This window comes from Scyliorhinus torazame, chromosome 3 (genome assembly GCF_047496885.1).
Source record: "Scyliorhinus torazame isolate Kashiwa2021f chromosome 3, sScyTor2.1, whole genome shotgun sequence".
NCBI classification, from domain to species: Eukaryota; Metazoa; Chordata; class Chondrichthyes; order Carcharhiniformes; family Scyliorhinidae; genus Scyliorhinus; species Scyliorhinus torazame.
Window position 1 is genome coordinate 184,131,827 of NC_092709.1, and position 26,184 is coordinate 184,158,010.

The window sequence follows — 26,184 nt, forward strand, 5'->3', positions numbered from 1 at the left end:
GCGACAGGAGCGGCGCCAGAGGGGGCGGAGCGGGCTTTGGAAAGCGCGGGGTGTATTCCCGCGCGAGGGAAGAAAGGTGGGAAGGGGAACGAAGGAATGCATATGGATTGGGAGACTCCCACGCGGGGAGGTCAATGGGACAGCGGGGGAAGCCGGGGTCAGCAGGCATCAGCTGACTTACGGGTGTGACATGGGGGGAGCAAAAAAGCTAGACAGGGGTCTAGCGGGGGGGCGGGGGGGAGAAAGGGTTGCTGCTGCACTGGCCAAAGGGAATGGGACATAGAAGAGGTGGTCGGGACGGGGATCCCCCCTCTGGGGGACTGGAGGGTGAGGGAGGTGTGGACACGGGACTGGCCCAGAAAAGGAGATGGCTAGTCGGCGGGGCGTGGGGTGGGGGGTGAAAGCCCCTCAAATCTGGCTGATAACGTGGAATGTGAGGGGCCTGAATGGGCCGGTGAAGAGGGCTCGAGTGTTCGCGCACTTAAAGGGACTGAAGGCGGACGTGGCCATGCTCCAAGAGACACACCTGAAGGTGGCGGACCAGGTCAGGCTAAGAAAGGGCTGGGTAGGACAGGTATTCCACTCGGGACTGGACGCGAAGAATAGAGGGGTGGCAATATTGGTGGGAAAGCGGGTGTCATTTGAGGCCAAGACTATTGTAACGGACAATGGAGGGCGATATGTAATGGTGAGCGGTAGGCTGCAAGGGATGTGGGTGGTGTTGGTAAACGTATACGCCCCGAACTGGGATGATGCAGGATTCATGAAGCGCATGTTGGGGCGCATTCTGGACCTGGAGGTAGGAAGTCTGATAATGGGAGGGGACTTCAATACAGTGTTGGATCCAGCACTGGACCGCTCCAAATCAAGGACTGGAAAGAGGCCGGCGGCGGCCAAGGTACTTAGGGGGTTTATGGATCAGATGGGGGGAGTGGACCCATGGCGGTTTGCAAGGCCGCAGGCCAGGGAATTTTCTTTCTTCTCCCATGTACACAAAGCCTACTCCCGGATAGATTTCTTTGTTCTGGGTCGGGCGCTCATCCCGAGGGTGGAGGGGATGGAATATTCGGCCATAGCCGTTTCGGACCATGCCCCACACTGGGTGGAACTGGAGCTGGGAGAGGAGAGGGACCAACGCCCGTTGTGGCGGCTGGATGTGGGACGGCAGCGGACGAGGTGGTGTGTGGGAAGGTGAGGGGGTGTATCGAAAGGTACTTGGAGGCCAACTACAACCGGGAGGTGGGGGTGGTATGGGAGGCGTTGAAGGCAGTGATCAGGGGAGAGCTAATTTCCATTAGGGCTCATAGGGAGAAGACAGAGGGTATGGAAAGGGAGAGGTTAGCGGGGGAGATTTTGAGAGTGGACAGGAGATACGCAGAGGCCCCGGAGGAAAGATTACTTGGGGAAAGACGACGGCTCCAGACGGAGTTTGACCTGTTGACCACAGGGAAGGAGGAGGCACAGTGGAGGAAAGCGCAGGGGGCGACCTACGAGTATGGGGAAAAGGCTAGTCGGATGCTGGCACACCAGCTCCGTAAGAGGATGGCAGTGAGGGAAATTGGGGGAGTCAAAGATGGAAGGGGAGCCATGGTTCGGAGTGCGACGAAAATAAACGAAGTATTCAAGGCCTTTTATGAAGAGCTGTACAGATCCCAGCCCCCAGCAGGGGAAGAGGGGATGAGACGATTCCTAGATCAGCTGAGATTCCCGAGGGTGGAGGAGCAAGAGGTGGCTGGTTTGGGGGCACCAATTGGGTTGGAGGAGCTGAGCAAGGGTTTGGGGAGCATGCAGGCGGGGAAGGCCCCGGGACCGGATGGATTCCCGGTGGAGTTCTACAGGACGTACGCAGACCTGTTGGCCCTGCTACTGGTGAGGACCTTTAATGAGGCAAGAGAGGAGGGGACCCTGCCCCCGACAATGTCGGAAGCGACAATTTCTTTGATTCTAAAGCGGGACAAGGACCCACTGCAATGTGGATCGTACAGGCCGATCTCGCTCCTCAATGTGGATGCAAAAGTGCTGGCCACGAGGATCGCGGACTGTGTCCCGGGGGTAATCCACGAGGACCAGACGGGATTTGTAAAGGGCAGGCAACTAAACACCAATGTGCGGCGGCTCTTAAACGTGATAATGATGCCATCAGAGGAGGGAGAGGCGGAGATAGTGGCAGCTATGGACGCGGAGAAGGCCTTTGACCGAGTAGAGTGGGAGTACCTCTGGGAGGTGCTGCGCAGGTTTGGGTTCGGGGTAAGGTTTATCAATTGGGTTAAGCTCCTTTACAGAGCCCCGATGGCAAGTGTAGTGACGAACCGGCGGAGGTCGGAGTACTTTCGACTGTACCGAGGGATGAGGCAGGGGTGCCCCCTGTCCCCCCTGTTGTTCGCATTGGCGATCGAACCATTGGCCATGTCATTGAGGGAGTCTAATAAATGGAAGAGGGTGGTCCGAGGGAGAGAAGAGCATCGGGTGTCGCTGTATGCGGATGACCTGTTGCTGTACGTGGTGGATCCAGTGGAGGGGATGGTGGAGGTCATGCAGACTCTAAGGGAGTTTGGGGAGTTTTCGGGCTATAAGCTCAATGTAGGGAAGAGTGAGCTCTTTGTATTACAGGCGGGGGACCAAGAAAGAAGGATAGGGGACCTACCGCTGAGGAGGGCGGAGGGGAGCTTTCGGTATCTGGGGATCCAGATAGCCAGGAGTTGGGGGACCCTACATAAACTGAATCTCACGAGGTTGGTGGAGCAAATGGAGGAGGATTTCAAAAGATGGGACATGTAACCGCTCTCGCTGCCGGGTAGAGTGCAGTCGGTCAAAATGGTGGTCCTTCCGAGGTTTCTGTTTGTGTTTCAGTGCCTTCCCATCGTGATCACTAAGGCCTTTTTTAGAGAGTAGGCAGGAGTATTATGGGGTTTGTGTGGGCGAATAAGACCCCAAGAGTAAGGAGAGGGTTCCTGGAACGCAGTAGGGACCGAGGAGGGTTGGCGCTGCCAAACCTGGGGAGCTACTACTGGGCAGCAAATGTGGCGATGATTCGCAAGTGGGTTATGGAGGGAGAGGGGGGGGCATGGAAGAGGATGGAGATGGCGTCCTGTAAAGGAACGAGCCTGGGGGCGTTGGTGACGACACCGCTGCCGTTCTCGCCGACAAAGTATACCACGAGCCCGGTGGTGGCCGCAACGCTAAGGATCTGGGGCCAGTGGAGACGGCACCGGGGTGCAATGGGAGCATCGGTGTGGTCCCCGATCAGGGGTAACCACCGGTTTGTCCCGGGGAAGATGGACGGGGGGTTCCAGAGCTGGCATCGGGCGGGGATTGGAAGAATGGGGGACCTGTTCATCGATGGGACGTTTGCGAGCCTAGGGGCAATGGAGGAGAAGTTCGAGTTACCCCCGGGAAATGCCTTTAGATATATGCAGGTGAGGGCTTTTGTGAGGCGACAGGTGAGGGAATTCCCGTTGCTCCCGGCACAAGAAGTTCAAGATAGGGTGATCTCGGGTGTATGGGTCGGGGAGGGCAAGGTGTCGGAAATACACCAGGAGTTGAAAGAAGAGGGGGAAGCGCTGGTAGAAGAGTTGAAGGGAAAATGGGGGGAGGAGATCGAGGAAGGTCTGTGGGCTGATGCCCTAGATAGGGTTAATTCCTCCTCCTCGTGTGCCAGGCTCAGCCTGATACAATTTAAGGTGGTCCACAGAGCACACGTGACGGGGGCGAGGTTGAGTAGGTTCTTTGGGGTAGAGGACAGATGTGGAAGGTGCTCAGGGAGCCCGGTGAACCATGTCCATATGTTTTGGTCATGCCCGGCACTGGAGGGGTTCTGGAGAGGAGTGGCGGGAGCAATATCTCAGGTGGTGAAAGTCCGGGTCAAGCCAAGCTGGGGGCTAGCAATATTTGGAGTAGTGGACGAACCGGGAGTGCAGGAGGCGAAAGAGGCTGGCGAAGGATCATGCTAATGTGGAAGGAGGTGAAGCCCCCCAGCCTGGAGGCCTGGATAAATGATATGGTTGGGTTCATAAAGTTGGAGAGGATTAAGTTTGCCTTGAGAGGGTCTGCGCAGGGGTTCTACAGGCGGTGGCAACCGTCAGCAGCAGCAGCAAGCTTGGGGGGGACGGGGGACGTCCTGGGAGGGGGGGGGGGGGGGGGAAAGAGGGGGGACTGCCTGGGAGGGTGGATGAGCAAGAGATAACATGAAGGGTTGGGGAAACTGGCACGTACGGGTGAGGGCCATTGTACAAAGCTGTGTAAATATATCATTTTGCCAAGTATATATCTTGCTCTGCGCGATTTCTCGTTTTTTTTTGTTACGGGGTGGGGGGGGCGGGGGGTTTTAGTTTGTCAGGGAGAAAAATTATGTATAAATATATATTTTTTAAAAAAAAATATGTGTAGCTGGGTCCCTGCTCCACGCTACCTGGATTCCTAGGTACCGAAAACCCGCCCCCACCAACCGGAGCGGCAACTCTCCTAACCTCCTCTCCAGCTCTCTAGCATTGATCGGAAACACCTCGCTCTGTCCCGTGTTGTTTGTGCCCTGAAAACGATCCAAATTCCCTTTCAAAGCTGCCCACTGGACCCCGAAACATATAGCAACAGATCGTCTGCATACAGCAAAATTCTGTGCTCAGCATATCCCCCTCCCCCCCCCCCCCCCCCCCCCCCCCCCCCCCCGCCCCGCCCCGCTCAATCTCCTCCCAACCCCTCTACCTCCTAAGCGTCATCGCCAAGGTGAAAAGCAATGGGGAGAGAGGGCACCCCTGCCTTGTCCCCGATGTAGCCTGAAATACCCCAAACTCACCCTGTTCGTCCACACACTCTCCATCGGTGCCCTGTACAGCTGCCGAACCCAATCCACAAACCCCTGACCAAACCCAAACTGACCCAACAATCCAATAAGTACAACCACTCCACCTGGTCAAAGACCTTCTCAGCATCATTGCCACTATTACCTCTAGCTCCTGCCCCTCCAAGGGCATCATAAATAGATTAAGCAGCCTGCACACATTCGCCGACAACTGCCTTCCCTTCCCAAATCCCGTCTGGTTGCTCCCCATCACCCCTGGCACACAGTCCTCTATTGTGATGCCAGCACCTTCGCCAACAGCTTTGCATCAACATTAGGCAGCAATATCGGGTGGTACGACCCACATTGTTCCGGATCCTTGTCTTTCTTAAAAATCAGGGAGATAGAAGCCTGCGACAATGTGGAGCGGAGCTCCCCCTTGCCTTGTTCTACATTCTCACCAGCCCCAGCTCCAGACCAAACCGCTTATAAATCTCCACTGGGAACGCATCTGGCCTTGGGCCTTCCCTGCCTGCATCGCGCCCACACCGTCCATCACCTCCCTCAATCCGATCGGGGACCCCAGTCCCTGCACCCTCTCCTCCTCCACCCTGGGAAACTCCAACCCTTCCAGGAACCGTCTCATCCCCATCTCCCCTGGTAGGGGCTCTGACTCGTAGAAGACCTCAAATACCCCATTCGCCCCCTCTGGGTCCGTCCCCACCGTACCCTTCTCATCCTTCACTCTACCAATCTCCCTCGCCACTGCCTGCTTCCTCGGCTGATGGGCCAGCATCCTACTCGCCTTTTTCCCGTACTCATACATTGCCCTCTGCAACTGTCCCACCGCCTACCTCGCGGACACTGACCCGAACTCTTTAGCCTCTACCTCTCCTTTAACACCTCTCCTCTGGCACCACCGAGTACCCCCGACTCATCCTCAGTATCTGGGGCGGGATTCTCCGCTCCCGGGACTAAGTGCCCGCGCCGTCGTGAACCTCGGGCACGACCTATTCTGGCCCCCATAGGGGGCTAGCACGGAGCTGGAGCAGTTCACGCCGCTACAGCGTCCTTCCGCTGCGCCAAATGGGCGTCGTGCCAACCCGCGCATGCGCAGTTGGGCCGCGCCATCCTACGCATGCGCGGGGAACTTCTTAAGCGCGCCGGCCCCTCACCAACATGGCGCCGTTGTTCTGGGGCCGCTCGTGAAAGGAGGTTGGCCCGGGGGGGGGTGAGGCCGGCCCGCCCCCCCCCCCCCCGGTGAAGGAGCCCCCCTCTCTCTCTCTCCTCCTCCCCCCCCACAGGCCACCCCCCCAGAGTTCCCGCTGGCAGCGACCGGGGTGGACGCGCTGGCGGGAACCTGCCGAGTCTTAGCGGCCGCTCGGCCCATTTGGGCCGGAGAATTGGCGCTTGCCGTTTGCGGCGATTCTCCGAGCGGCCCAGCGCGAATCGCGCGGCGCTGCTTTTGGGGGGGGGGGGGAGAATCGCGTGCGGGAGTCAGGGCGGCGTGGCGCGATTCGCGCGGCGCCCTGGCGATTCTGCCACCCGGCATGGGGGGAGAGAATCGCGCCCCTGATCTACCAGCCTCGGCCCCTCCTCCCATTCCGCCTTTTCCCTATGCGCTCGGATCAAAATAAATTGATCCCTAACTACCACCTCAAGTGCCTCCCATAGTGTGGAAGCCGTGACCTCCCCTGTCTTATTCAAAACCCCGAATGGTGACCCTCACCGCTCACTCACACCCTCATCCACCAACAGCCCGACAAGGAACCTCCTCTGTGGCTGTTGGGCCTCCCCTGAACCACCTGCATATCGAATCAGTGTGGCGCGTGGCCAGAAAACACAATCGCCGAGTAATCCGAGTCAACCACCCCTGACTGCAGTGCCTTATCCATCACAAAGGAGTACACCCGCTGCACACATGAGAACTCCTTCACCCTCCGCCTCCCAATCCTCCGTGGATCCACTCCCACCCTCCAATCCAATCCATGAACACCCACAACTCCCTAGCCACTCGACCAGTGCAACCTTGGATCTAGGATTGTATTCAAATCGCACCCCCCCCCCCTCCCATAATCAGCCTCGGCTTGTCCAGGCACAGGAACCTCGCTAACACCCACCTTATAAAGTCCACGTCATCCCAATTCGGGGCATAAACATTCACCAGGATGACCGGCATCCCCCCTAATTTCCCACTGACTATCACATATCTAGCCCCTGGACCGTCCACGATGCTCCTCACCTCAAGCGTCACTTTCTTATTAACCAACACCGCCACCCCCCTCGTCTTCATGTCTATCCCCGAGTGGAACACCTGCCCCACCCTCCCTTCCTCAGCCTTGTCCGGTCCCCCAACTTCAGGTGCGTCTCCTGCAAAAACACAATGTCCGCTTTAAGCTCCTCAAGTGTGTGAAAACACACAACCGTTTAACCGGCCCATTCAACCCTCACACATTCCACGTGACTGACCTGGCCGGGGACTCACTGCCCCCTTCCCGCCGATCAGACATACCCCCTTTTAAGCCGCTCCGCGTCACACGCCCCTCCAGGCCCGCCCCCAGATGTCCGCCGCCATCTCTCCCTTCCCAACTGCGCCACACTAACACCCATGTCAGCAACTCCCCCTCCCTCACACCCAAAGAATAAGCCCATTCCGCCCTCCCCACACCTTCCTCTTGACGACCCCCACTTCACTCCCATTAACTAGACCATCCTGCTAGCATGGTGGCCCCCGCCCAAGGCCTCAGACTCACCCCCCACCCAAACCTCCTAACATCCACCAAATAAACAAAAACAAACGGCTCACCATCACCGCTCCCTCATCGTACCCTGGCCCAATCCACCCACCCAATATGCCCCACAATTTACACCGAACTCCTCGCTAAAGGTCACTGTCCTCGCACTCCTTCCAGCCCATGGTCTCTCATAAAGTCCATCGCCTCCTCTGGCGAGTCCAAATAAAATTCCTGCTTTTGATGTGTCACCCACAAGTGGGCAGGGTATAACACCCCGCACTTCACCCCCTTCTTGTAGAGGGCGGCCTTTATCCGATTATACCCAACCCTCCGATTGGCCAGCTCCGCACCCAGGTCTTGGGACCTTCGATGCCTTCGGGCATCCCCACAATCCTCAGATTCTGCCTCCTGAAGCGGTTCTTGAGATCCTCCAACTTCTCTCTCAGCCTTTCCTGGCTGCTCATCACCATCCCCATCTTCCTTATTATTTTGTTATTTTTAAAATAAATTTTATTAAGGATTTCACAGAATATCAATAACAAAATGAAAAAGGAACCCAGCAGGGTTAAATACAAAATACAGTCAAAAAACAACCCACCGTACCCCCCTCCCTCTCGTACATAAATAATAAATTAACACCCCGATTTAACACAAAGCCAACATAGCAAATATATACACCCCCTCAGATCCCCCAGTGTAAATAAACAAAAATAAAGTACACCCCCCTCCCCACCGAGTTGCTGCTGCCATTGACCAATGTCTACCGTTCTGCCAGGAAGTCTAAGAACAGTTGCCACCGCCTGAAGAACCCTTGTACCCGACCCTCTCAAGGCGAATTTCACCCTCTCCAACTTAATAAACCCCACCATATCATTGATCCAGGATTCCACGCTTGGGGGCCTCGCGTCCTTCCACTGAAGAAGAATCCTCCGCCGAGCTACTAGGGACGCAAAGGCCAGAATACCAGCCTCTTTCGCCTCCTGCAGTCCCGGCTCTTCTGCCACCCCAAATATTGCGAGGACCCAGCCCGGTTTGACCCTGGATCATCCCACCCTCGACACCGTCCTCGCTACGCCCTTCCAAAATTCCTCCAGCGCTGAGCATGCTCAGAACATATGGGTGTGGTTTGCTGGGCTCCCTGAGCACTTAACACATCTGTCCTCACCCCCAAAAAAACGGCTCATCCTTGTCCCTGTCATGTGTGCCCTGTGCAGCACTTTAAACTGTATGAGGCTGAGCCTCGCGCACGAAGATGAAGAGTTCACTCTCCCTAAGGCATCTGCCCACGTCCCTTTCTTGACCTCCTCTCCCAACTCCTCCCACTTACCTTTCACCTCCACCACCGAGGCCTCCTCCTCCTCCTGCATCACCTGGTAAGTTTCCGAGATCTTCCCCACTCCCGTCCTCAAACAGGTCTCCCAACCTTCGTATCCCTGCCCTGTGCCACCCCGAAAACCCTCCATCTGTCCTCCCTGGGACGAACCGGTGGTTCCCCCGTATTGGGGTCCACACCGAGGCTCCAACTTCCCCCCTGTGCCGCCTCCACTGCCCCAGATTGTGAGGGCAGCCGCCACTACCGGGCTCGTGGTGTACCTCCTTGGAGGGAGCGGCAGCGGCGCCGTTGCCAGCGCCCTCCATCTTCCTTATTAACCAACACTCACCACCCCCCTCGTCTACATGTCTAATCCCGAGTGGAACACCTGCCCACATCCAACCCTTCCTCAGCCTTGTCCGGTCCCCCAACTTCAGGTGCATCTCCACCTCCATTGAGGTCAGCTGATCCTCATGCTCCACTACTGACATCTTCACCTCCTGGATCGTCAGGCCCTGATCCTCCTGCCTCTGCTCCACCCACTCGATCGACGTCCTCAGCGGCTGCACCACCGTGGACAAATCCTCGAAGGCCTCTGTCCTCTGCTGCTGGAATTTACCATTTAAGAACTCCATCAGCTGCTCCGTCGACCACTGGGAAGACAGCATTGCCCCCTTGCCCTCGGCCATCTTCACCTGTGTCGCACCACAAAAACTTTCCTACTCCAACTGCTCTCTCTTCATTGTGGCATTCCTCGTTCGATGAGCCATACACCTGTCCCACCAGAGGAGTCCCACACAATTCGGGTGGGGAAGGACTGAAAAAAATCCACCTCGAGTGGGAGCCACCAAATGTGCAACCACTTACTCCATGGTTGCCACCGGACGTCCTCTGCGTGTCCTGTTTTTATTGGACATTCAGTATGTTGTTTTTATTTTATTCCTCGCTCTCCCATTTTCCAGCAATCTGACTAACTTTAAACTTGGAAGAGTGGCAGACACAGCTTTAATAGAGATCATTTAAATTTGGATCTAAAGTGGGTGTACTTATAAGAAATGTGAGCAAAATAAGAGGTTTATCTTTTTTTGTGTAAAATATAGGTTATATGTCAACTGAATTTGTTCTGGATAAAGATGGTGTTAGTGCTGCTGCTATTGTTGCAGAAATGGCCAGCTACTTGGCAACTAAGAATACCACCCTGTCCAAGCAGCTGAAAGCAATTTATGAAGAGTAAGTAGCAACATGTTGCATCTTTTCTATATGTTCCCTCCATTTTACCTTGAGCTCCACTGTAAACTTGCCTTCCGCATTCATGACCAGGAGACTGCCCTCAACTTGCTCCTACACAGAATGGCTTTCCATTATCCTTGTGAAATAAACATCAATGGTATAAATGTTTAATTGTTTTCTGATTTTGAATACTTTTTTTGTGTATATTACACTGGCCTCTTTTTGCTTTCCCAGATTTTATTATATTTTTAGGAGTAATGAAGATCTCTTAAAAACATAATGGTGGCCATTAAAATGGATCATGCAAATTGAAGAAGCAGTTCTCTGCACTGCTCTCCAGATTTTCTTACTATTTTACAAGATTGTATGAATTTTATATGTATGTTACACACCAAATTTGTTAGTTCAAGCTGGATATTATGTTTAATTTTTTTATGGAATTATTTATTTTGCAAAGGATCTTGATCTTCAATGGATGCGCAAACGAAGACATTCAGAAATTTGATTACCGTGGGTGTGATTTGATACTTGTCTGTGTGGGATAAAAGTGTTGCTATTTATCTAAGTTTTTAATTATCTTTCTTTTGTTTATCTAGATATGGCTATCATCTCTCTAAGGCTTCATACTTCATCTGCCATAAACCTGAGACAATTGATAGATTATTCCAGAACTTACGAAAGTATAATGGCACAAACCAATACCCAAATACCTGTGGAAAGTTTGAAATGTCTGACATTCGAGATTTAACCACTGGCTACGATAGCAGCCAACCAAACAAGGAGGCTGTAAGTGAAGTTGCCTTAAATTCACTTCCAACTGTTTTAAGATTCACCAGCAGCTGGAGCCAGTGATCTTTCAAAATTCACATTTGTGCTAAATTTCAAGTGCTAATGAACAATTAATTCTTAGTTCCTTTTTAGGGAAGTGCGTCCTTTGGGTTAAATTTTAATCAACTAACAGTAAAACCTTTTAGATAATTTTTAATGCTTTTGAACAACTTGGAAAGGTGACCGACATAAAGTAGGTGCTTACATGTAATTTAGTAATGTATGGATGAGGTTTACATGTAATTTAGTCATGTATGGATGAGGTTTACATGTAATTTAGTAATGTATGGATGTGGTTTACATGTAATTTAGTAATGTATGGATGAGGTTTTCAAACTTCGAAGTGTCACTATTGATATCCTCCTGTGCAGCTCTTATTTTAACTTCTATAAACTGCCAAAGAAAAACAGTGCTATTGTCAAAAATATTTGTTACAAATTACTACCGAAACAACATTCTAATGAATTAACAGTTTGGGAAAAAAAGTGATAGGAATCACATGACCTGAGATGGCTCATTCGGACTGAAGAACCTGCTTTGAAAATCTACAGTGTAGAAGTGTGTGTGTTTGTAAGAATAACAGTCTGCAATTATCTATTTGGTCTAAGGAGAATTCAAGTGAATTTTAGTAACGGGTTGCCTATCTGTATTTTAGGTGCTTCCAACCAGTAAAAGCAGCCAAATGATCACCTTCACATTCAAGAATGGATGTGTAGCCACAATGAGAACCAGTGGGACAGAGCCAAAAATTAAATATTATGTAGAGATATGTGCACCGCCTGGAACAGGGTAACATTTTACTTGATTACATTTTTGAAGAAGCAAAATTGTTTGGTTTGGCTGATTTCTGATTGTCAGAAGTATTTAACGAATTGAAGAGGACTGCAAATGCTGTAAATCTGGGCAGAGAAAATGAGACACAAAATGTTGGAAATACAGGGCATTTCTGTTGGAGCCTACACTTCAAATATTAACTTTGTCAAAGGTTAACATAATATCAATTTTTGTACACCAGTGTTAATTGATTTAGCTGTCTTTTATCCACTAGGTTTTTGGCAAAGCCGGCATTTATTTTCTCATTGGTGAACTTTTAAGAAATGAGTAAAGAACATTTAACCTTCCATCAAGGTTACAAGCTTTGTATGCGCTCATTTTGTAAATATTGAATAGCTCTAATTGTTTTGAAAAGAGTTTTGGAAAATTATATTTGACCAAAGATTACTCAGCAATGATCTTACTTTTTACAGTTCTGGAGCCTAAGGGGTGTGAAGGAGTCAGTTAGCTGGATGTGGTAGTTAGCCAGACTTTCAAAACGAAACAGGAAGTAGAAGCAAGGCTGGGATTCAGATAGAGGGATGATTTGCAGAATTCTGTGAAATATCCCAGGGAAGCTAAACATTAAAGTGTCTCTATAATCCTGTGATAACATTTCCCTACTCTCATCATACCTACATTTTTTGGCTGTGGCCGTTTAATTTTTATTCCCATGCATGATGGTTGCAAGGTCTTTATTGGCTAGCAGTATTGGTTCAACTATAACCTTGGATTTTCGGAAATGTACTCGCCAACATTTTACAAACCTGTACCTGTTAGTTTCCACCATTGCTGTACTCTTCTCTCTCTGCCTTGCTCCTTGCTTCCTGTTTTGTTCTGAAAATGTGGCTAACTGTGATATCCAGCTAATTTACTCCTTTGTGCAGCTCCCTCTTGGGTGGTGCCAATGCTTGACAAGAGCAAGATGAAAGCAGAACTGCTAAAGCAAACAGAAGCCAAGTGAAGAGGAAGATAAGAAATTACAGGAAAGGAAACTAAGATAAAGAGGAAAGTTGGCGAGGGGAGCAACGAAATGTCATGCGATAGATGAAAGTGGGGACATTTAAGAAACCCGATGGGAAGAGAAGCATAAATAAAGGAAGTGAAGGAGGGGAGAGCCAGAAAGTGAAATAAAAAACAGAGAAGGAGATGAATTTTTTGCTGGATTCTGGTTTTTTGTTTTTTTTGTAGGGTCTCAAGTTTTGCAACCACTAAAAAAGATGAATTCTGTTCTATTTTATCGTATCTTGAGCAAAAATATATGGATGGGGCTACCATTCCTTTCTCAGTGTTTGTGCCTATAACTGGATTCTTTGTCAACATGTCTTGGTGTAAATCATCAGGATATGTAAAAGAAGATATAATGAGAGGATATAATGATCAGGCTGTGGAGCCTTTATGGGTAGAATTAAGAAATGCTGAAGGATTTAAAATGTATGGGAGTTGGGTATCGTACCCCTGGTAGCAGCAATGAAGTGGTAGATTGTATAAATGCAGAGATTAGAGAAGCATGTATCAAAGCCAGAGTAGGTTTAATAGAGGTTTTTAACTTTCACATAGAGTAGCTAAGCGCACTAGCACATATCAAAAATTTCTTGAGTTTGTCTGGGATAATGTTCTGCATGAATATACCTTCGAAACGAGGGGACACGTCATGAGCCAGGTTTAGTTAGCAGCCTAATGGTTCATGTATATTTCTCTAAGAGTGATAACATAATCAAGTTCAAACTTGTGTTTGAATGGGAGAATCTCAAACCAGCCGCTAAGATTCTATATATAGATAAGGCTGATTTCAGTATGCCTGGGCAAATCTGTTCTTGGGTGAGATAACATAAGATCCATGGAAGGTGCTTAAAATTAATTTAATGTGACACAGAAACAGCTGATACTGTTGAGAAACAAGAGCTCTACTTGCCAAAAAAGACAATGAAGAGCTAAGAGGCAACATAAAGGGGAGCGGAAAACAACTCGTACATAAAAAATACAGATCCTGGTAACTGAGAAAGAGGCAAATAACATAAAAAGGTGTCAATCTAGAGAGTAGGCAGTACAAAAAGGAAGCTTGAAAAGAAACTTGCAAGAGATATAAAAATTAATACAATATTTCAGAATTAGATTGAGTGAAAGATTGGTCAGGATCAATGTCAACCTCTTGAAAACTATATGGTGAGTGTTGATTACAAATAAGGAAATGGATAGTTACTTAGAGATAGTATTTCTAGTTAAGGGGTAGGTCAGCATGCCAGCTATTGGGAAGAACCTCAGAGTGCATTGTCACATCACTACCCGCATTTTCCACTAGCGCAAATTTGTTCATGTTGTTGGGTCTGTGTTCATGAGTGAATTCAGGATTACAACCTGGCCCAAATACCGCAAACATATCTGACCAGCTGTCGGATGCTGTGACAGCTGAGGCCACTGACAGAGGAATGTGGGAGGCCAGGCCCATGTTCGCCCCAGCCTGATGACATCCCTTTGGAGAGGGGCTGTTTAGCACAGGGCTACATCGCTGGCTTTGAAAGCAGACCAAGGCTAGCCAGCAGCACGGTTCAATTCCCTTAACAGCCTCCCCGAACAGGCACCGGAATGTGGCGACTAGGGGCTTTTCACAGTAACTTCATTTGAAGCCCACTTGTGACAATAACCGATTTTCATTTTCCGTGGACACGAAGACAACAGATGCTGAAGGTTTAGTGTGAGGTACAAGAATTTTTGGCAGATATTCCAGTGGCTATGTGCACCCTTGTTTGGGCAATGGAGTCCATCCAGAATATGAGTGCTGCCATTTTCCTCTTGTCTACATGCACGGCCTCCTCCATTGAGCGGTGGCAAACCTCGTGGAAGGCCAGATCCAGCAGACTTGTCAGTGGATACCTGAGATATGCACAGACTTGCATAGCATCACCTCCAACATGAGCTCAAGAGTCCCTTGGCAGGCAAGAGTGGGGTTGAGGCTTGAAATCTCCCTCAACTCTTTGTCCAACTCAGGTGACCTAGACGGTGCTTTACAAGTTAGGAGTGGCTGTATTCCACTCTGAGACTCTCGGGTTTCTGAAAATGTGGACAATGGTTCCTCAGTCCCTCTGCCAGTGACCCCAGAAAACTCAGTTGCCATGACAGAAAAGGGACCTGCAGGATTCCTTCAGCATGCTGGGGTTCCCTAGGTCTCAGGTAGACAGACAACGGCCCCCAAAGTCATCCCAGGTCGAGGGGCAGGAACGTTAGCAGCATGGCTGCACCTCAGCTGGCAATGAAGGGCGGGGGGGGGGGGGGGTGGCGGTGTACCACATTGGAGTACTCAAAATAAGTAAGAAAACATGTTGGATACACTTGGGCTTCATAGGTAAATAAATCATTAAGATGTTATTACTTGTGTGCGTCGATGTTTGTGATAAAGATATGTTTTCTTGACCTTCAACAAAATATGTAAATGTCATCTGGAAGTGCATGAGTAGTGTGATTTGGCCCAAGGACTGTTTGGGAGAGGCAAGTTTGGTCATCTTTTTCTCATCTGTTGTCCAGAAACACCAGGACAAGAGAGCATGGGTTTGAAAATAAGGGAATGGTAACAGTGGAGGATGAAGGTGCTTTTATTTGGTTGGAAGGATAATATGGGAAGGGTCACCTGCATCGTATATGTATGAGTGCCTCCTGAGCCTCCATTACCCCTCTCCTATTAGTCCCTCCACATGGCCCTTCATGTCTTATGGAATGCTGTGGATGGTCATCAACTCCTCAATCATTTCCTCTTCTGAGGACGCCTCATGCTTCACTAAATCTTCATTGGTCTGGGCCTTCCCCCCTCTGCAGTGCCACATTGTGCAAAGTTCACCAGACCATCATAATCCTGGAGACCCTTGATGGGACGTATTAAAGTGCCCCACTAATCTTCAGGAGACCTATTCTCTGCTCGCTGGTGGCTCAGGTCATCACGTAGCTAATATTGTATGTCTGCTCGGTTTCCATTCTCGGGTTCCTCACTGGAGTCAGTAGCTCTCTCTTTAGTGGATAGCCCTCGTCACCAAAAATCCAATCTTGAAGGTGAACAAAGGGTGTGTGTGGGAACCTGGGAGTGCATGTGTGCATGTCGGTGTTGTGGCTGCTTCCACTGTAAGGCGTTCACAGCTGCAAGATCCACTGGTGGTGGTCACAGACCAGTTGCACATTGATGGAGTCCTTTTTGTTTATGAAGACCGCTGGCTTGTAGGAACTTTGATGGCCACATGCATGTAGTGTATCACACCCTGTACATCTAGCATTGATCCAAAATCCTGTGGCTCTCTTAGCCTGAATGTCCAGATCAATGCAATAATGGATGTATTGGCTGCCCTTCCTGAAAAGGTTATTTGTCACCCCTTGATGCATTGATGTACTGCTGATTGAGAGATGGCAGATATGTCTCCAGTGGGCCTCCAGAATGAAGCAGAGGTGTAGAAATTTAGGGACATGATGGTCTTCACCACTGACATCAGGTGACCACCATTTGCACTGGTCATCAATTCATCTGCCATTGTGCCACAAAGATCTGTAATAGCCTCTCGGAACTGGCACAGTCTTCAGTGACGCTGCCGCTTCAATATCTGGAGATAGCTTATCCTCTGTCTGTACACCCTTGCTACAGGGTGCCTGCTCTGCACTGGAGGTTACTTGAGGCCCCTCTGCAGCCCTCTGCCACTTACCCCATCCTGGGGCTGCACACGAAGCTAACCATGGGGCTGCTGCCCTGATCCCTGTGTCTGCACCTCCCTCCCTCTCCGGTTCCCCTTGCTGGAGGAGCTACCTGTTGATTGGATAATGCCATGACTGGTTGGCACTGCTGATCTGAAGAGTCATTCTGCCAGAAGCTTCCTCCAAACTCACCAAGGCTCTGGCACCTGAATGGTCCTTGATGCAAAGGGCTGTGCTGCCCTCGCCTTCCTGTGAAGGTGAACTGTCTCACTGCATGGCAACCAAATGCAGCACTGACTTCAGTTGTCACCCTGATAAACCTGCAGGGCTCTTTTGCCCCTTGTCCCCTTGCAATTGCAACAAAATTTGAACGGGCCTGTAAACTGCTGTTCAATTACAACTTTAACCAGCTCTTAAATGCCCTTTTTCCAGAAGTTCACACTTGACCTTTGTCTGGAGCTTAAAAAAAACACTGAAAGGGCAGCACGGTGGCGCAATGGGTAGCACTGCTGCCTCACGGTCCCAGGTTTGATTCCGGCCCTGGGTCACTGTCCGTATGGAGTTTGCACATTCTCCCCATGTTTGCGTGGGTTTCGCCCCCACAACCCAAAGATGTGCAGGCTAGGTGGATTGGCCGCGCTAAATTGCCCCTTAATTGGAAAAAAAGGAATTGGGCATTCCAAATTTTTTTTAAAGCACTTAAAAATTTGGAATACTGAAGTCCAGTCCAACGCCATCCCACACAATTTTTCACCCCACCACCTTTCCAACCCCAAGGCACTGTCTTCAGAGAAGCTCGAAAATTCCGGAATTTGTTTCCGAATGTGAGTTGGTTCTGCTTCTGAATAATTTTGAAATTCCGATGTTTTTGTGTCGTTTCAAAGCCGACAGCACAGCAAAAAATAAAGTCACCCACACTGAGGTTTAGTTCAATTCTCCCTAGTTTGTGTTTTCAAACTTGCATGGTTGGCTCGAATACTGATTAATTACATCTTGGCAATATCAAGTTTAATTGAACTGTAATTTAGCTGTGTTTAAAATAACGTTAGAGGAAACGTATAAAGGAAGTGGTTTCAGTTTGAAGATCTGGATTTCCGACTTCCTCATTTTGGTAGGTTAGGCCAGCACTTTGTACAGCAAGGGAAAGAAAGTGTCCCCTTCATTTATTCTGAGCTCGTCTTTAGCTTCAGATCAAGGCCAGCATCTTGTTTCCATTTGTGTCAAATGTGTGAGACAAATGAATGCACGTGGAGAGGGGTGGGGTGGGGGCTTCACGAAAGGCCCTGACCTGCCCTACTACTCCCACTTGCCAGCACTTGGCCCATAGTCTTGAATGTTATGGCGTGCCAAGTACTCATGCAGGTACATTTTAACGGATGTGCGGCATCGCGTCTCTACCTCCCTCCCAGACAGTGCATTTCAGATCGTCATCACTCTCTGGGTAAAAAAGCTTTTCCTCGTATAGTTATGGAAAGAAACGAGGAACAATCAAGTGTAAAATACTTAATTGAAGGAAGACTCATTTCAGTGAGTTGAAAAGGAATTTAGGCCATGTGAATTGGAATCAAAAATTGGTAGGTGACGGTAACTGAATAATGGGAATCCTTCAAGCGAAGATGACTCAGGTGCAGAATAGACATGTTCCCGTGAGGGAGAAAGGAAGGGCATCCAAGACTCCGAAGTTCCTGGATGGTTAAAGACACAGGTTGGAATCTTCCAGCTCTGCACCATCGTGAGTGGGATGGGAAAATCCCACCCAGAGAGAATATGACAAAGGTACGGTTAAGAATACAGTAGAGAACATTGCTGAATACTAAAAGCATGTGGAGATCTAATACCAGCAAACATGGAGCGAAGAGAGTGTATGAGAACAGTTTAGTGGCTAACATCAGATTGTGAGTAGCTGTGAGGGTTGAAGATTACATTGTGGTTAATTTGTAAAAGGGCTTTCAAATATGATTTTTTTTCTTTATTCGTTCATGGGATGTGGGCGTCGCCAGGCCAGCATTTGTTGCTCATCCCTGAGAGCATTTAAGAATCAATAACATTGCTGTGGGTTTGGAGTCACTTGTAGGCCAGACCAGGTAAGGATGGCAGATTTCCTTCCCTAAAGGACATAGTTTACAACAATCAACAATGATTGTCATTAGACTTTTAATTCCAGATTTTTATTGAATTCAAATTCCACCATCTACCATGGTGGGATTTGAACCCATTTTCCCAGAACATTCCCCAGGGTCTCTGGATTACTAGTCCACTGCCTCCCCACAGTGTTTGATAAAGAACCACACAATAGGCTTGATAGTAAAATTAAAGCTGATAGGGTTAAAGGAACAAAGACAATATGGATACAGATATGTCAAGGGACAGGCAGCACAGTGGTTAGCACTGCTGCCTCACGGTCCCAGGTTCGATCCCGGTTCTGGGACACTATCCGTGTGGAGTTTGCACATTCTCCCCGTGTTTGCGTGGGTTTTGCCCCCACAACCCAAAGATGTGCAGGGTAGGTGATTGGCCATGCTAAATTGTCCCTTAATTGGAAAAATGAATTGGGTACTCTAAATTTATATTTTTTTAAAAGAATTGGTCAAGGGAGAGAAAATAGAGTTGTAGTCGTGAAGAGTTGCTTTTCAAACTGAGGGAAGTATGCAGTAGTGTTTCTGCCAGAGTTGGTATCAGGATCACTGGCCTTTTTTATATACAGTAATGACCCAGATATGGAACATAATTTACAGGCGACACAAAACTCAAATGTAGTAAACATCAAGAGGATAATAATAACAGAAAGATGAAAATAGACTTGTGAAATGGGCAGACCTATGGCCAGTGAAGTTTAACAACGGGGAGTGTGAAGTGATATTTTGGTAGGACGAAAGCGGAGCCATAATATAAACTAAATAATAACATTGTAAACTCTGGAGACCTGGGGATGTAAACGCACAAATATTTGTGATGTGGAGATGCCACGTCATCGATGAAGATGAACATCTTGCCAAGGTCGTCCCCACCCCCTCACTACTTGCCTTCAAACAACCGCGCAACCTCAAACAAACCATTGTTTGCAGCAAACTACCCAGCCTTCAGAACAGTGACCACGACACCACACAACCCTGCCATGGCAATCTCTGCAAGACGTGCCAGATCATCGACATGGATACCACCATTACACGTGAGAACACCACCCATCAGGTACGCGGTACATACTCGTGCGACTCGGCCAACGTTGTCTACCTCATACGCTGCAGGAAAGGATGTCCCGAATCGTGGTACATTGGCGAGACCATGCAGACGCTGCGACAACGAATGAACGGACATCGCGCGACAATCACCAGGCAGGAATGTTCCCTTCCAGTCAGGGAACACTGCAGCAGTCAAGGGCATTCAGCCTCTGATCTCCGGGTAAGCGTTCTCCAAGGCGGCCTTCAGGACGCGCGACAACGCAGAATCGCAGAGCAGAAGCTTATAGCCAAGATCCGCACACATGAGTACGGCCTCAACCGTGACCTGGGATTCATGTCGCATTACATTCATCCCCCACCATCTGGCCTGCGAAATGCTACCACCTGTCCTGGCTTGACACAATTCACACCTCTTTAACCTGGGGTTACCCCATCTCTGGATCTGTAAAGATTTCATCACCTGCTAATGCTCGCATTCCAAGCATTATCTGGCATCTTTGAATTTGTCTATATATATGTGTTTCTGGAACATACCTCTTCATTCACCTGAGGAAGGAGCAGCGCTCCGAAAGCTAGTGACATCGAAACAAACCTATTGGACTTTAACCTGGTGTTGTAAGACTTCTTACTGTGCACAAATATTTGGCAGCAAAAAATGTAAAAGGGACCTTTGCCGTTATAAATTAAGAAATGCACCAAAAGGTTTTGCAAGCCTTTATGACGTACAGGTTGGGTGTCAGCTGGAACATTTTGTTCAATTCTGGACACCACATTTTAGAAAGGATAGAGTGGGTGCAGAAGAAATTTACTAATTGGTACCATGGATGAGGGATTTCAATTCATGTGGGAAGACTGGAGAAAATGGAGTTATTCTGCTGAGAGAGGAGAACATGAAGAGGAGATTTGATAGAGGTGTTCAAAATCATGAAGGGCTTTTATAGCAGAAATAAGGAAAAACTGTTTCCAGTGACAGAAGGGTCAGTAACCAGAGGATACAAATTTAAGATAAAAGAACCGGAGGCAAAGCATTTTTTTTGCAGAATTGTTGTCTGATGTGTACTTCCTGCAATGTTGGTGGAAGCTGGTTCAATCGTAACATTCAGAAGCGAATTGGATAAATACTTGAAGGAAGAAAAATACAGGGCAATGAGGAAAAAATAAGGGAATGGGACCCATCAGAAAACTCTACCAAATTGTGGGCATGGGCTGAATGGTCTTCATTCAACAAGAAGGCACTTTCAACAAAATATCCTGTAAGCTGACCTGAGATGACATTGCCATGAAGTTGGGTAAAACCTTGGGTAGTACAGCAATGCACATGCACAAAGGGGGACGTATCAGCAACAGTACCTGCTAATTAAAAATGGTAACTTCCCATTTATTGCATTGCTGGTGACATTAAGTTCAGTTGAGCTGGCTGTCAAAACTAAAGTGAAGATTCTCTTTAGCCATAGGAGTGCTAAGATTCATTTGATGGTAGATTAAGATACAGAAGCTGAAATATCTGGAATAAGAAGGGCAGAAAGGTCCCAAAAATATACAAGGAATGGAATATGTGTATATTCATGTGAATATTCATTTGAAATGAAATGAAAATCGCTTATTGTCACAAGTAGGCTTCAAATGAAGTTACTGTGAAAAGCCCCTAGTCGTCACATTCCGGCGCCTGTTCGGGGAGGCTGTTACGGGAATCAAACCATGCTGCTGGCCTGCCTTGGTCTGCTTTCAAAGCCAGCGATTTAGTCCTGTGCATTTGATAATTTTCCATTAAGAAACATGCTGAATATTAGTAAAACTCTAGTTGTTGCTCTGATATAAGCAACATGTTCACCTATTTTCTACTGAACAATAAAATGTAAGAATGTAAAATGTATTGTTACTCCCCTGTGATTATTTAGTTTCTTTACAACACACATGTACTCATTGTCACCTTTCTCCCCAGTGACTTCGAAAAACTGAAGGAGGAGCTCAATGACTTGGTCAATGCATTGGTGGAACATTTCTTCCAGCCAGATAAAAATGGCCTAACATCCCAATCCACCTGAAAATATTTCTGAAGTTCAGACCAATCAATTTTGGAAGCATGCTGTGTTACCTGTTTCTAGCTGTGCCTATAATATTGAAGCACGTATAATTTTATGCTTAGAGGAACTTTGCTAAAGTCTAGAGGGAAAATAACTATCTCCTCCTCCTGTACAATAATTGAGGTTTTTGGGAGTGGTGGTGATGTCGGAGGCTGATGGGGATTCCCCACTTTAACTGAGTGAATTACAAATTTCAGGGAATAATGCGTACATTTTTCTTCATTTTTAAGAGGCACCAAAATGTGTTCACGGTAATCTCCAATGCCTCGGTAGAAAATACAATCTTCTGCATTTAATGGTTCTCAAAAAAATGCTATTGAAATTTCAGAGATGATTTGCCAGAATGAAGACTTCAAATACCTTCATGGAGTGAGAATGGGGTACAGAGAGAAACACTTTCATACATATAAAAATAAAATACTGCAGATGCTGGAAATCTGTAACACAAATAAGAATTGCTGGGAAAACTCAGCAGGCCCAGCAGCAACTGTGGGGAGAGAACCAGAGTTAATGTTTTGAGTCCAATATGAGTCTTTTTCAAAACCTTAGCACTTTCATACAGCTATGTTAGTCATATTGTCCTGTCTATAACTGATATCACTGCAGGATCTAAAATAGATAAAGGACACAATGATTGATCTTTATTGGGCACGGAGGTAATTATGTATTTCGATGGATAACAAATATGTTATATCTTCCAGTTGGAGGTATTTTGAACAGAACGCTTTTCTTCCAGCATCAGTGCACTTATTAACTTGCTACAGGAGTACTTTTGTATGTGATATGTGTGTGGCTACAGCTTGACTGATATACTTTCAAGCCAGGGACTCTTGATTGATATACTTATGAGCAGGGTCTCTTGCTTACTTGTTGAAAGGCTTAAAGCTCCAGCATTTAAACATTGTGTCCAAGGAAGATTTACTTGGCTTAAATTCTTACAGGACACTTTGCCTTGAGTGGTTCCTATATAGCTTTGAAGTTAAATTTCACACATTTGTACACTGTTTTCGAATGGTCTCTTAGAAAATTCTGTGCTGTGTGCTCTCAGCACCAAGCTGCTGCTTTAATTTTGCATTAAAATGACATGTTCTGCTATATTCTGTTCAGTTCAATCAACCAAAAATACATTTATTTGTGTGTGTATATCACATACATTAATACTGTGCAAGATATATGACTTGATTTTACATTCCATTGTACATATTTAATATCAATGTTGCATTTTTCAGTTATAAGCCTGTCTTTATATTTTTTAAAAGCTGCAAATCTAGATTTCATCAGTCAATCTACATCTTTTAGCATTAGCGATCCAACAATCATCCGTACAATCATCTGACACGATAAGATGACTTTATATAATAACAGCTAGGTATAAACACATTCCATTCATGGAAATCTGAGCACTGGAAATTCTTCAAAATTTCATATACTGTGCCTGAACATTAAAGGGTACAAAAATTATCGCGTGCGAAGTATCTAATTTTCCTCCAAATATCAAACTTCCTGGAAATGTGCCAGTAAATGGCTAACAGCTAATTTGTGCTCCGTACTTAAGGCAGGTCAGCGAACGGAGCACTATTGCATGTTTAGAAAGATCTCTTATTTTAATCCATTAAGATTGGATTTATGGTAAAAAGAAATTCTACCAAAGCAAGTGCATCTCTTGTGTGTGACAACACAGCAGCTTTCCTTATTTAAAAAAAAATCTTTTTATTTTCCTCATTTTCAACATTTTCGCCAATAAACAACCAAAGAAACAAACGAGCAAAAACAAATACGATAACAATCCCCCACACTCAAACAGCCCCCCGCTCAATATACAGACCAAAACATCCACCCATACATTCCAGATTTTAAAAAATACAAATTAACAATCAATCCGTAAACAGTGTAACCAAAGAAAGTAATACCGCCGCCATCCTCCCCCCAATATTCAATGGCAACCAATTCTCGGAAGTGCAGAATAAACAGCCCCATGAATTGTGAAACCCTTCCTTCAGCTCAGACTTCACCTTCCCGAAAGTCAAAGAAATTCAAGTAGGTCCCCCCTCCTGCCGCCAAGCCGTGTCACAGGGTGGAGAAGCTGACCTCCACCTCAACAGGACCCGTCTCTGGGCAATCAGCGAGGCAAAGGCTAACATCTGCCCCAGCACCCGCCCGAGCCGGTCCGACCCCCCGGAAAAGGCTTCTAGGGGCCCTGGTTCCAAGTTCACGAGCACTACCCCCGAGATAACAATGAAAACCTCCGTCCAACAAACCCCTCACATTCCACGTAACTTTCCTAACCGAGGGTCTCTCACCCCCTCCTATCCACAATCCACATAACTCCAGGCCCTGCCCACTGTGCTTGGCCCGCCCCGTCCCATTGTAACCATCGAGCGCCCACCCCCCCAGAATCCTCCCATCCATTTCCTCTCGAAAACACCTCACCCAGTATCTGTCCCCTCCTCCAACGTTTCACACCTCCTAGGCCCATTGAAACCTGTTCTACCTCGCTTTGATGGCCGCAGGCCCTCCCCCGACGACACTTCCATTCACTGGCCAGCTTGAGGTAGCTAGTGTGGAGGCCTCTACCCAGGCCTCACTCCCCTCCAATCCTCTCTCTCCCCAATTCCCCCCCCCCCCCCCCCCCCCCCCCCCCGGGCCTGGTCCCAGGAAAAGAAAGAAATCCCCATCAACACAACCCCAGTGTAAACCCACAAACCCCAAAGAACCATCATTGCAAAAGAAAACCTCAACTCTTACCTTGTCCAAATAGGCAACTTCAACTCATTTAGCACATATAACATGCAGTGAAAAATAGAGCTCCTCCACCCCCCTCAACCCAAGTCCAATCCTCAGTCCCATTTCTCACTTCTGCCCCAGTCCTTCTGTCTTCACAAACGCCTCCACCGCTTTCACCGTCTCAAAATAAAAGTCTTTGGAGTTGTAGGTCACCCTGGGTACACTATGCCAAACTATACCTGCTGTTATACAGTGCCATCTTCACTCAACTGAAGGCCGCCTGGCTCCTTACCAACTCCACATAAAGTCCTGGTATATATGTATACCAACTCCAGCCCACTGCACCTCCCGCTTCTGCTTTGCCCAACACAGGACCTTCTTCACACAGTACCTACAGAAACAGATAATCACTGCTCTTGGCGGCTCATTCGCCTTTGGCTTAGGCCTCCATGCCCGATGAGTCTGATCCAGTTCGTATAGAGAGGGATCTTCCCCCTCCCCCACCAGCTCTGCCAACATCTTTGCAAAATACTCCGTCGGCCTCGGGCCCTCCACCCCTTCGGGCAGGCCCACTATCCTCAGATTATGCCGCCTCGATCTGTTTTTCAGGTCCTCCATTTTGACTCGCAGACCCATGTTGGCCTCCACCACCCTCTGCAGCTCCTCACCCATCGAGGTGAGTTGATCGCTGTGTTGCGACAAGGCCTCTTCCACTCCCTTCAATTTCTCACCCTGCTTCCGCACCTCGGCCGATACCCTCGACACCGCCGCCTTCACTGGGGCATCCGCCTCCTCCACCAGCACCTTCAATACTGCCATCATCTCCTTCCTCATCGCCTCCATGTGCTTTGCGAATTGTTTTTCAAGTTCCACAACCATCACCTTGGTCATCTTCTCTGCCGTGAACAGTGCGGCCCCACCCGGCGACCCTGACCCCGTCATCCTTCCAGTTGCTGAGCCGACCCTTCCACTCAATGGTGAACCTTCATTTGTCCCCTCCTTCACGGCAGCTTTCCTTTGGGTCTTGGGCATCTTTCTTCCTTATGTCTTCCTGCACTTATTTAACCAAACATTGCCCCTGGGACCGGGCATTAAATTCAAAAAAATCAAACCTCGAGCAGGAGCTCACCGGAAGTCTGCTTTCCTTTTTTAAAAAGAAAATATTAATACTTGATCATTGTTAAACTAATTTACTTACGCAGTGAAAATTATACATTCAGTATATTTGGTTGAAGTTTATTTTTGTTTTGTCGTAAATTTGATTGTACTAATTCATTACAGTAAGACTGGTTCTATTGTATGGTGTGTGCACATTTTCAGATGTACGATTATAACACCTGCAATCAATTACACAAATATTGGTTTATATGCATATTGGTGGTATTGATTAAAAACTAATACTGAAACTTACAGGAGTATAGTTTTATTTTGGTATGCTAGCCGATGAGAACAACTGGATAATTTTCATAGTATTACTTTATTATATATTGTAAATGTTCTGCTGTATTAAATGGTTTCAGAAATTGTGATTTGGCAGTAGTCCCAAAGCAATGTGTGTTTTTTTAAATATATTTATTGGCATTTTAAATTATACACAGTAAAACTTTGCCTCCAATGTTTATCGCTCATGCAGTTCTTATGTACATACAATCGTTCTTGATATTTCCTGACCCCTCCTTGGCATTCCCACTTTCGTTCTGGGTGTTCTGTCCCCTAGCTGCTATTCTCCTCTTCCCCTAACCCCCCCCCCCCTTTCCTTTGTGTTTTCTGCTGCAAGCCTTGTGGGTTCCGAGGGGGGAGGGGGGTCTCTGTCTGCTTTCTCCCATCTCTCGCT

At 47.9% G+C, this 26,184-nt stretch overlaps 1 protein-coding gene across 1 annotated transcript in view; it reads left to right on the forward strand.

Annotated features, from left to right (window-relative positions):
• The window catches only part of pgm2 (phosphoglucomutase 2), a 96,966-nt gene extending 71,206 nt beyond the window's left edge, over positions 1-25,760 (forward strand). The window contains exons 11-14 of the mRNA XM_072496555.1: positions 9,925-10,054; positions 10,651-10,840; positions 11,538-11,671; positions 21,485-25,760. Of these exons, the coding sequence (XP_072352656.1) occupies positions 9,925-10,054; positions 10,651-10,840; positions 11,538-11,671; positions 21,485-21,587 (557 nt within the window). The 3' untranslated portion in view covers positions 21,588-25,760. The remainder of the gene's footprint in view (positions 1-9,924; positions 10,055-10,650; positions 10,841-11,537; positions 11,672-21,484) is intronic.
• The last annotated feature ends 424 nt before the right edge of the window (positions 25,761-26,184 follow it).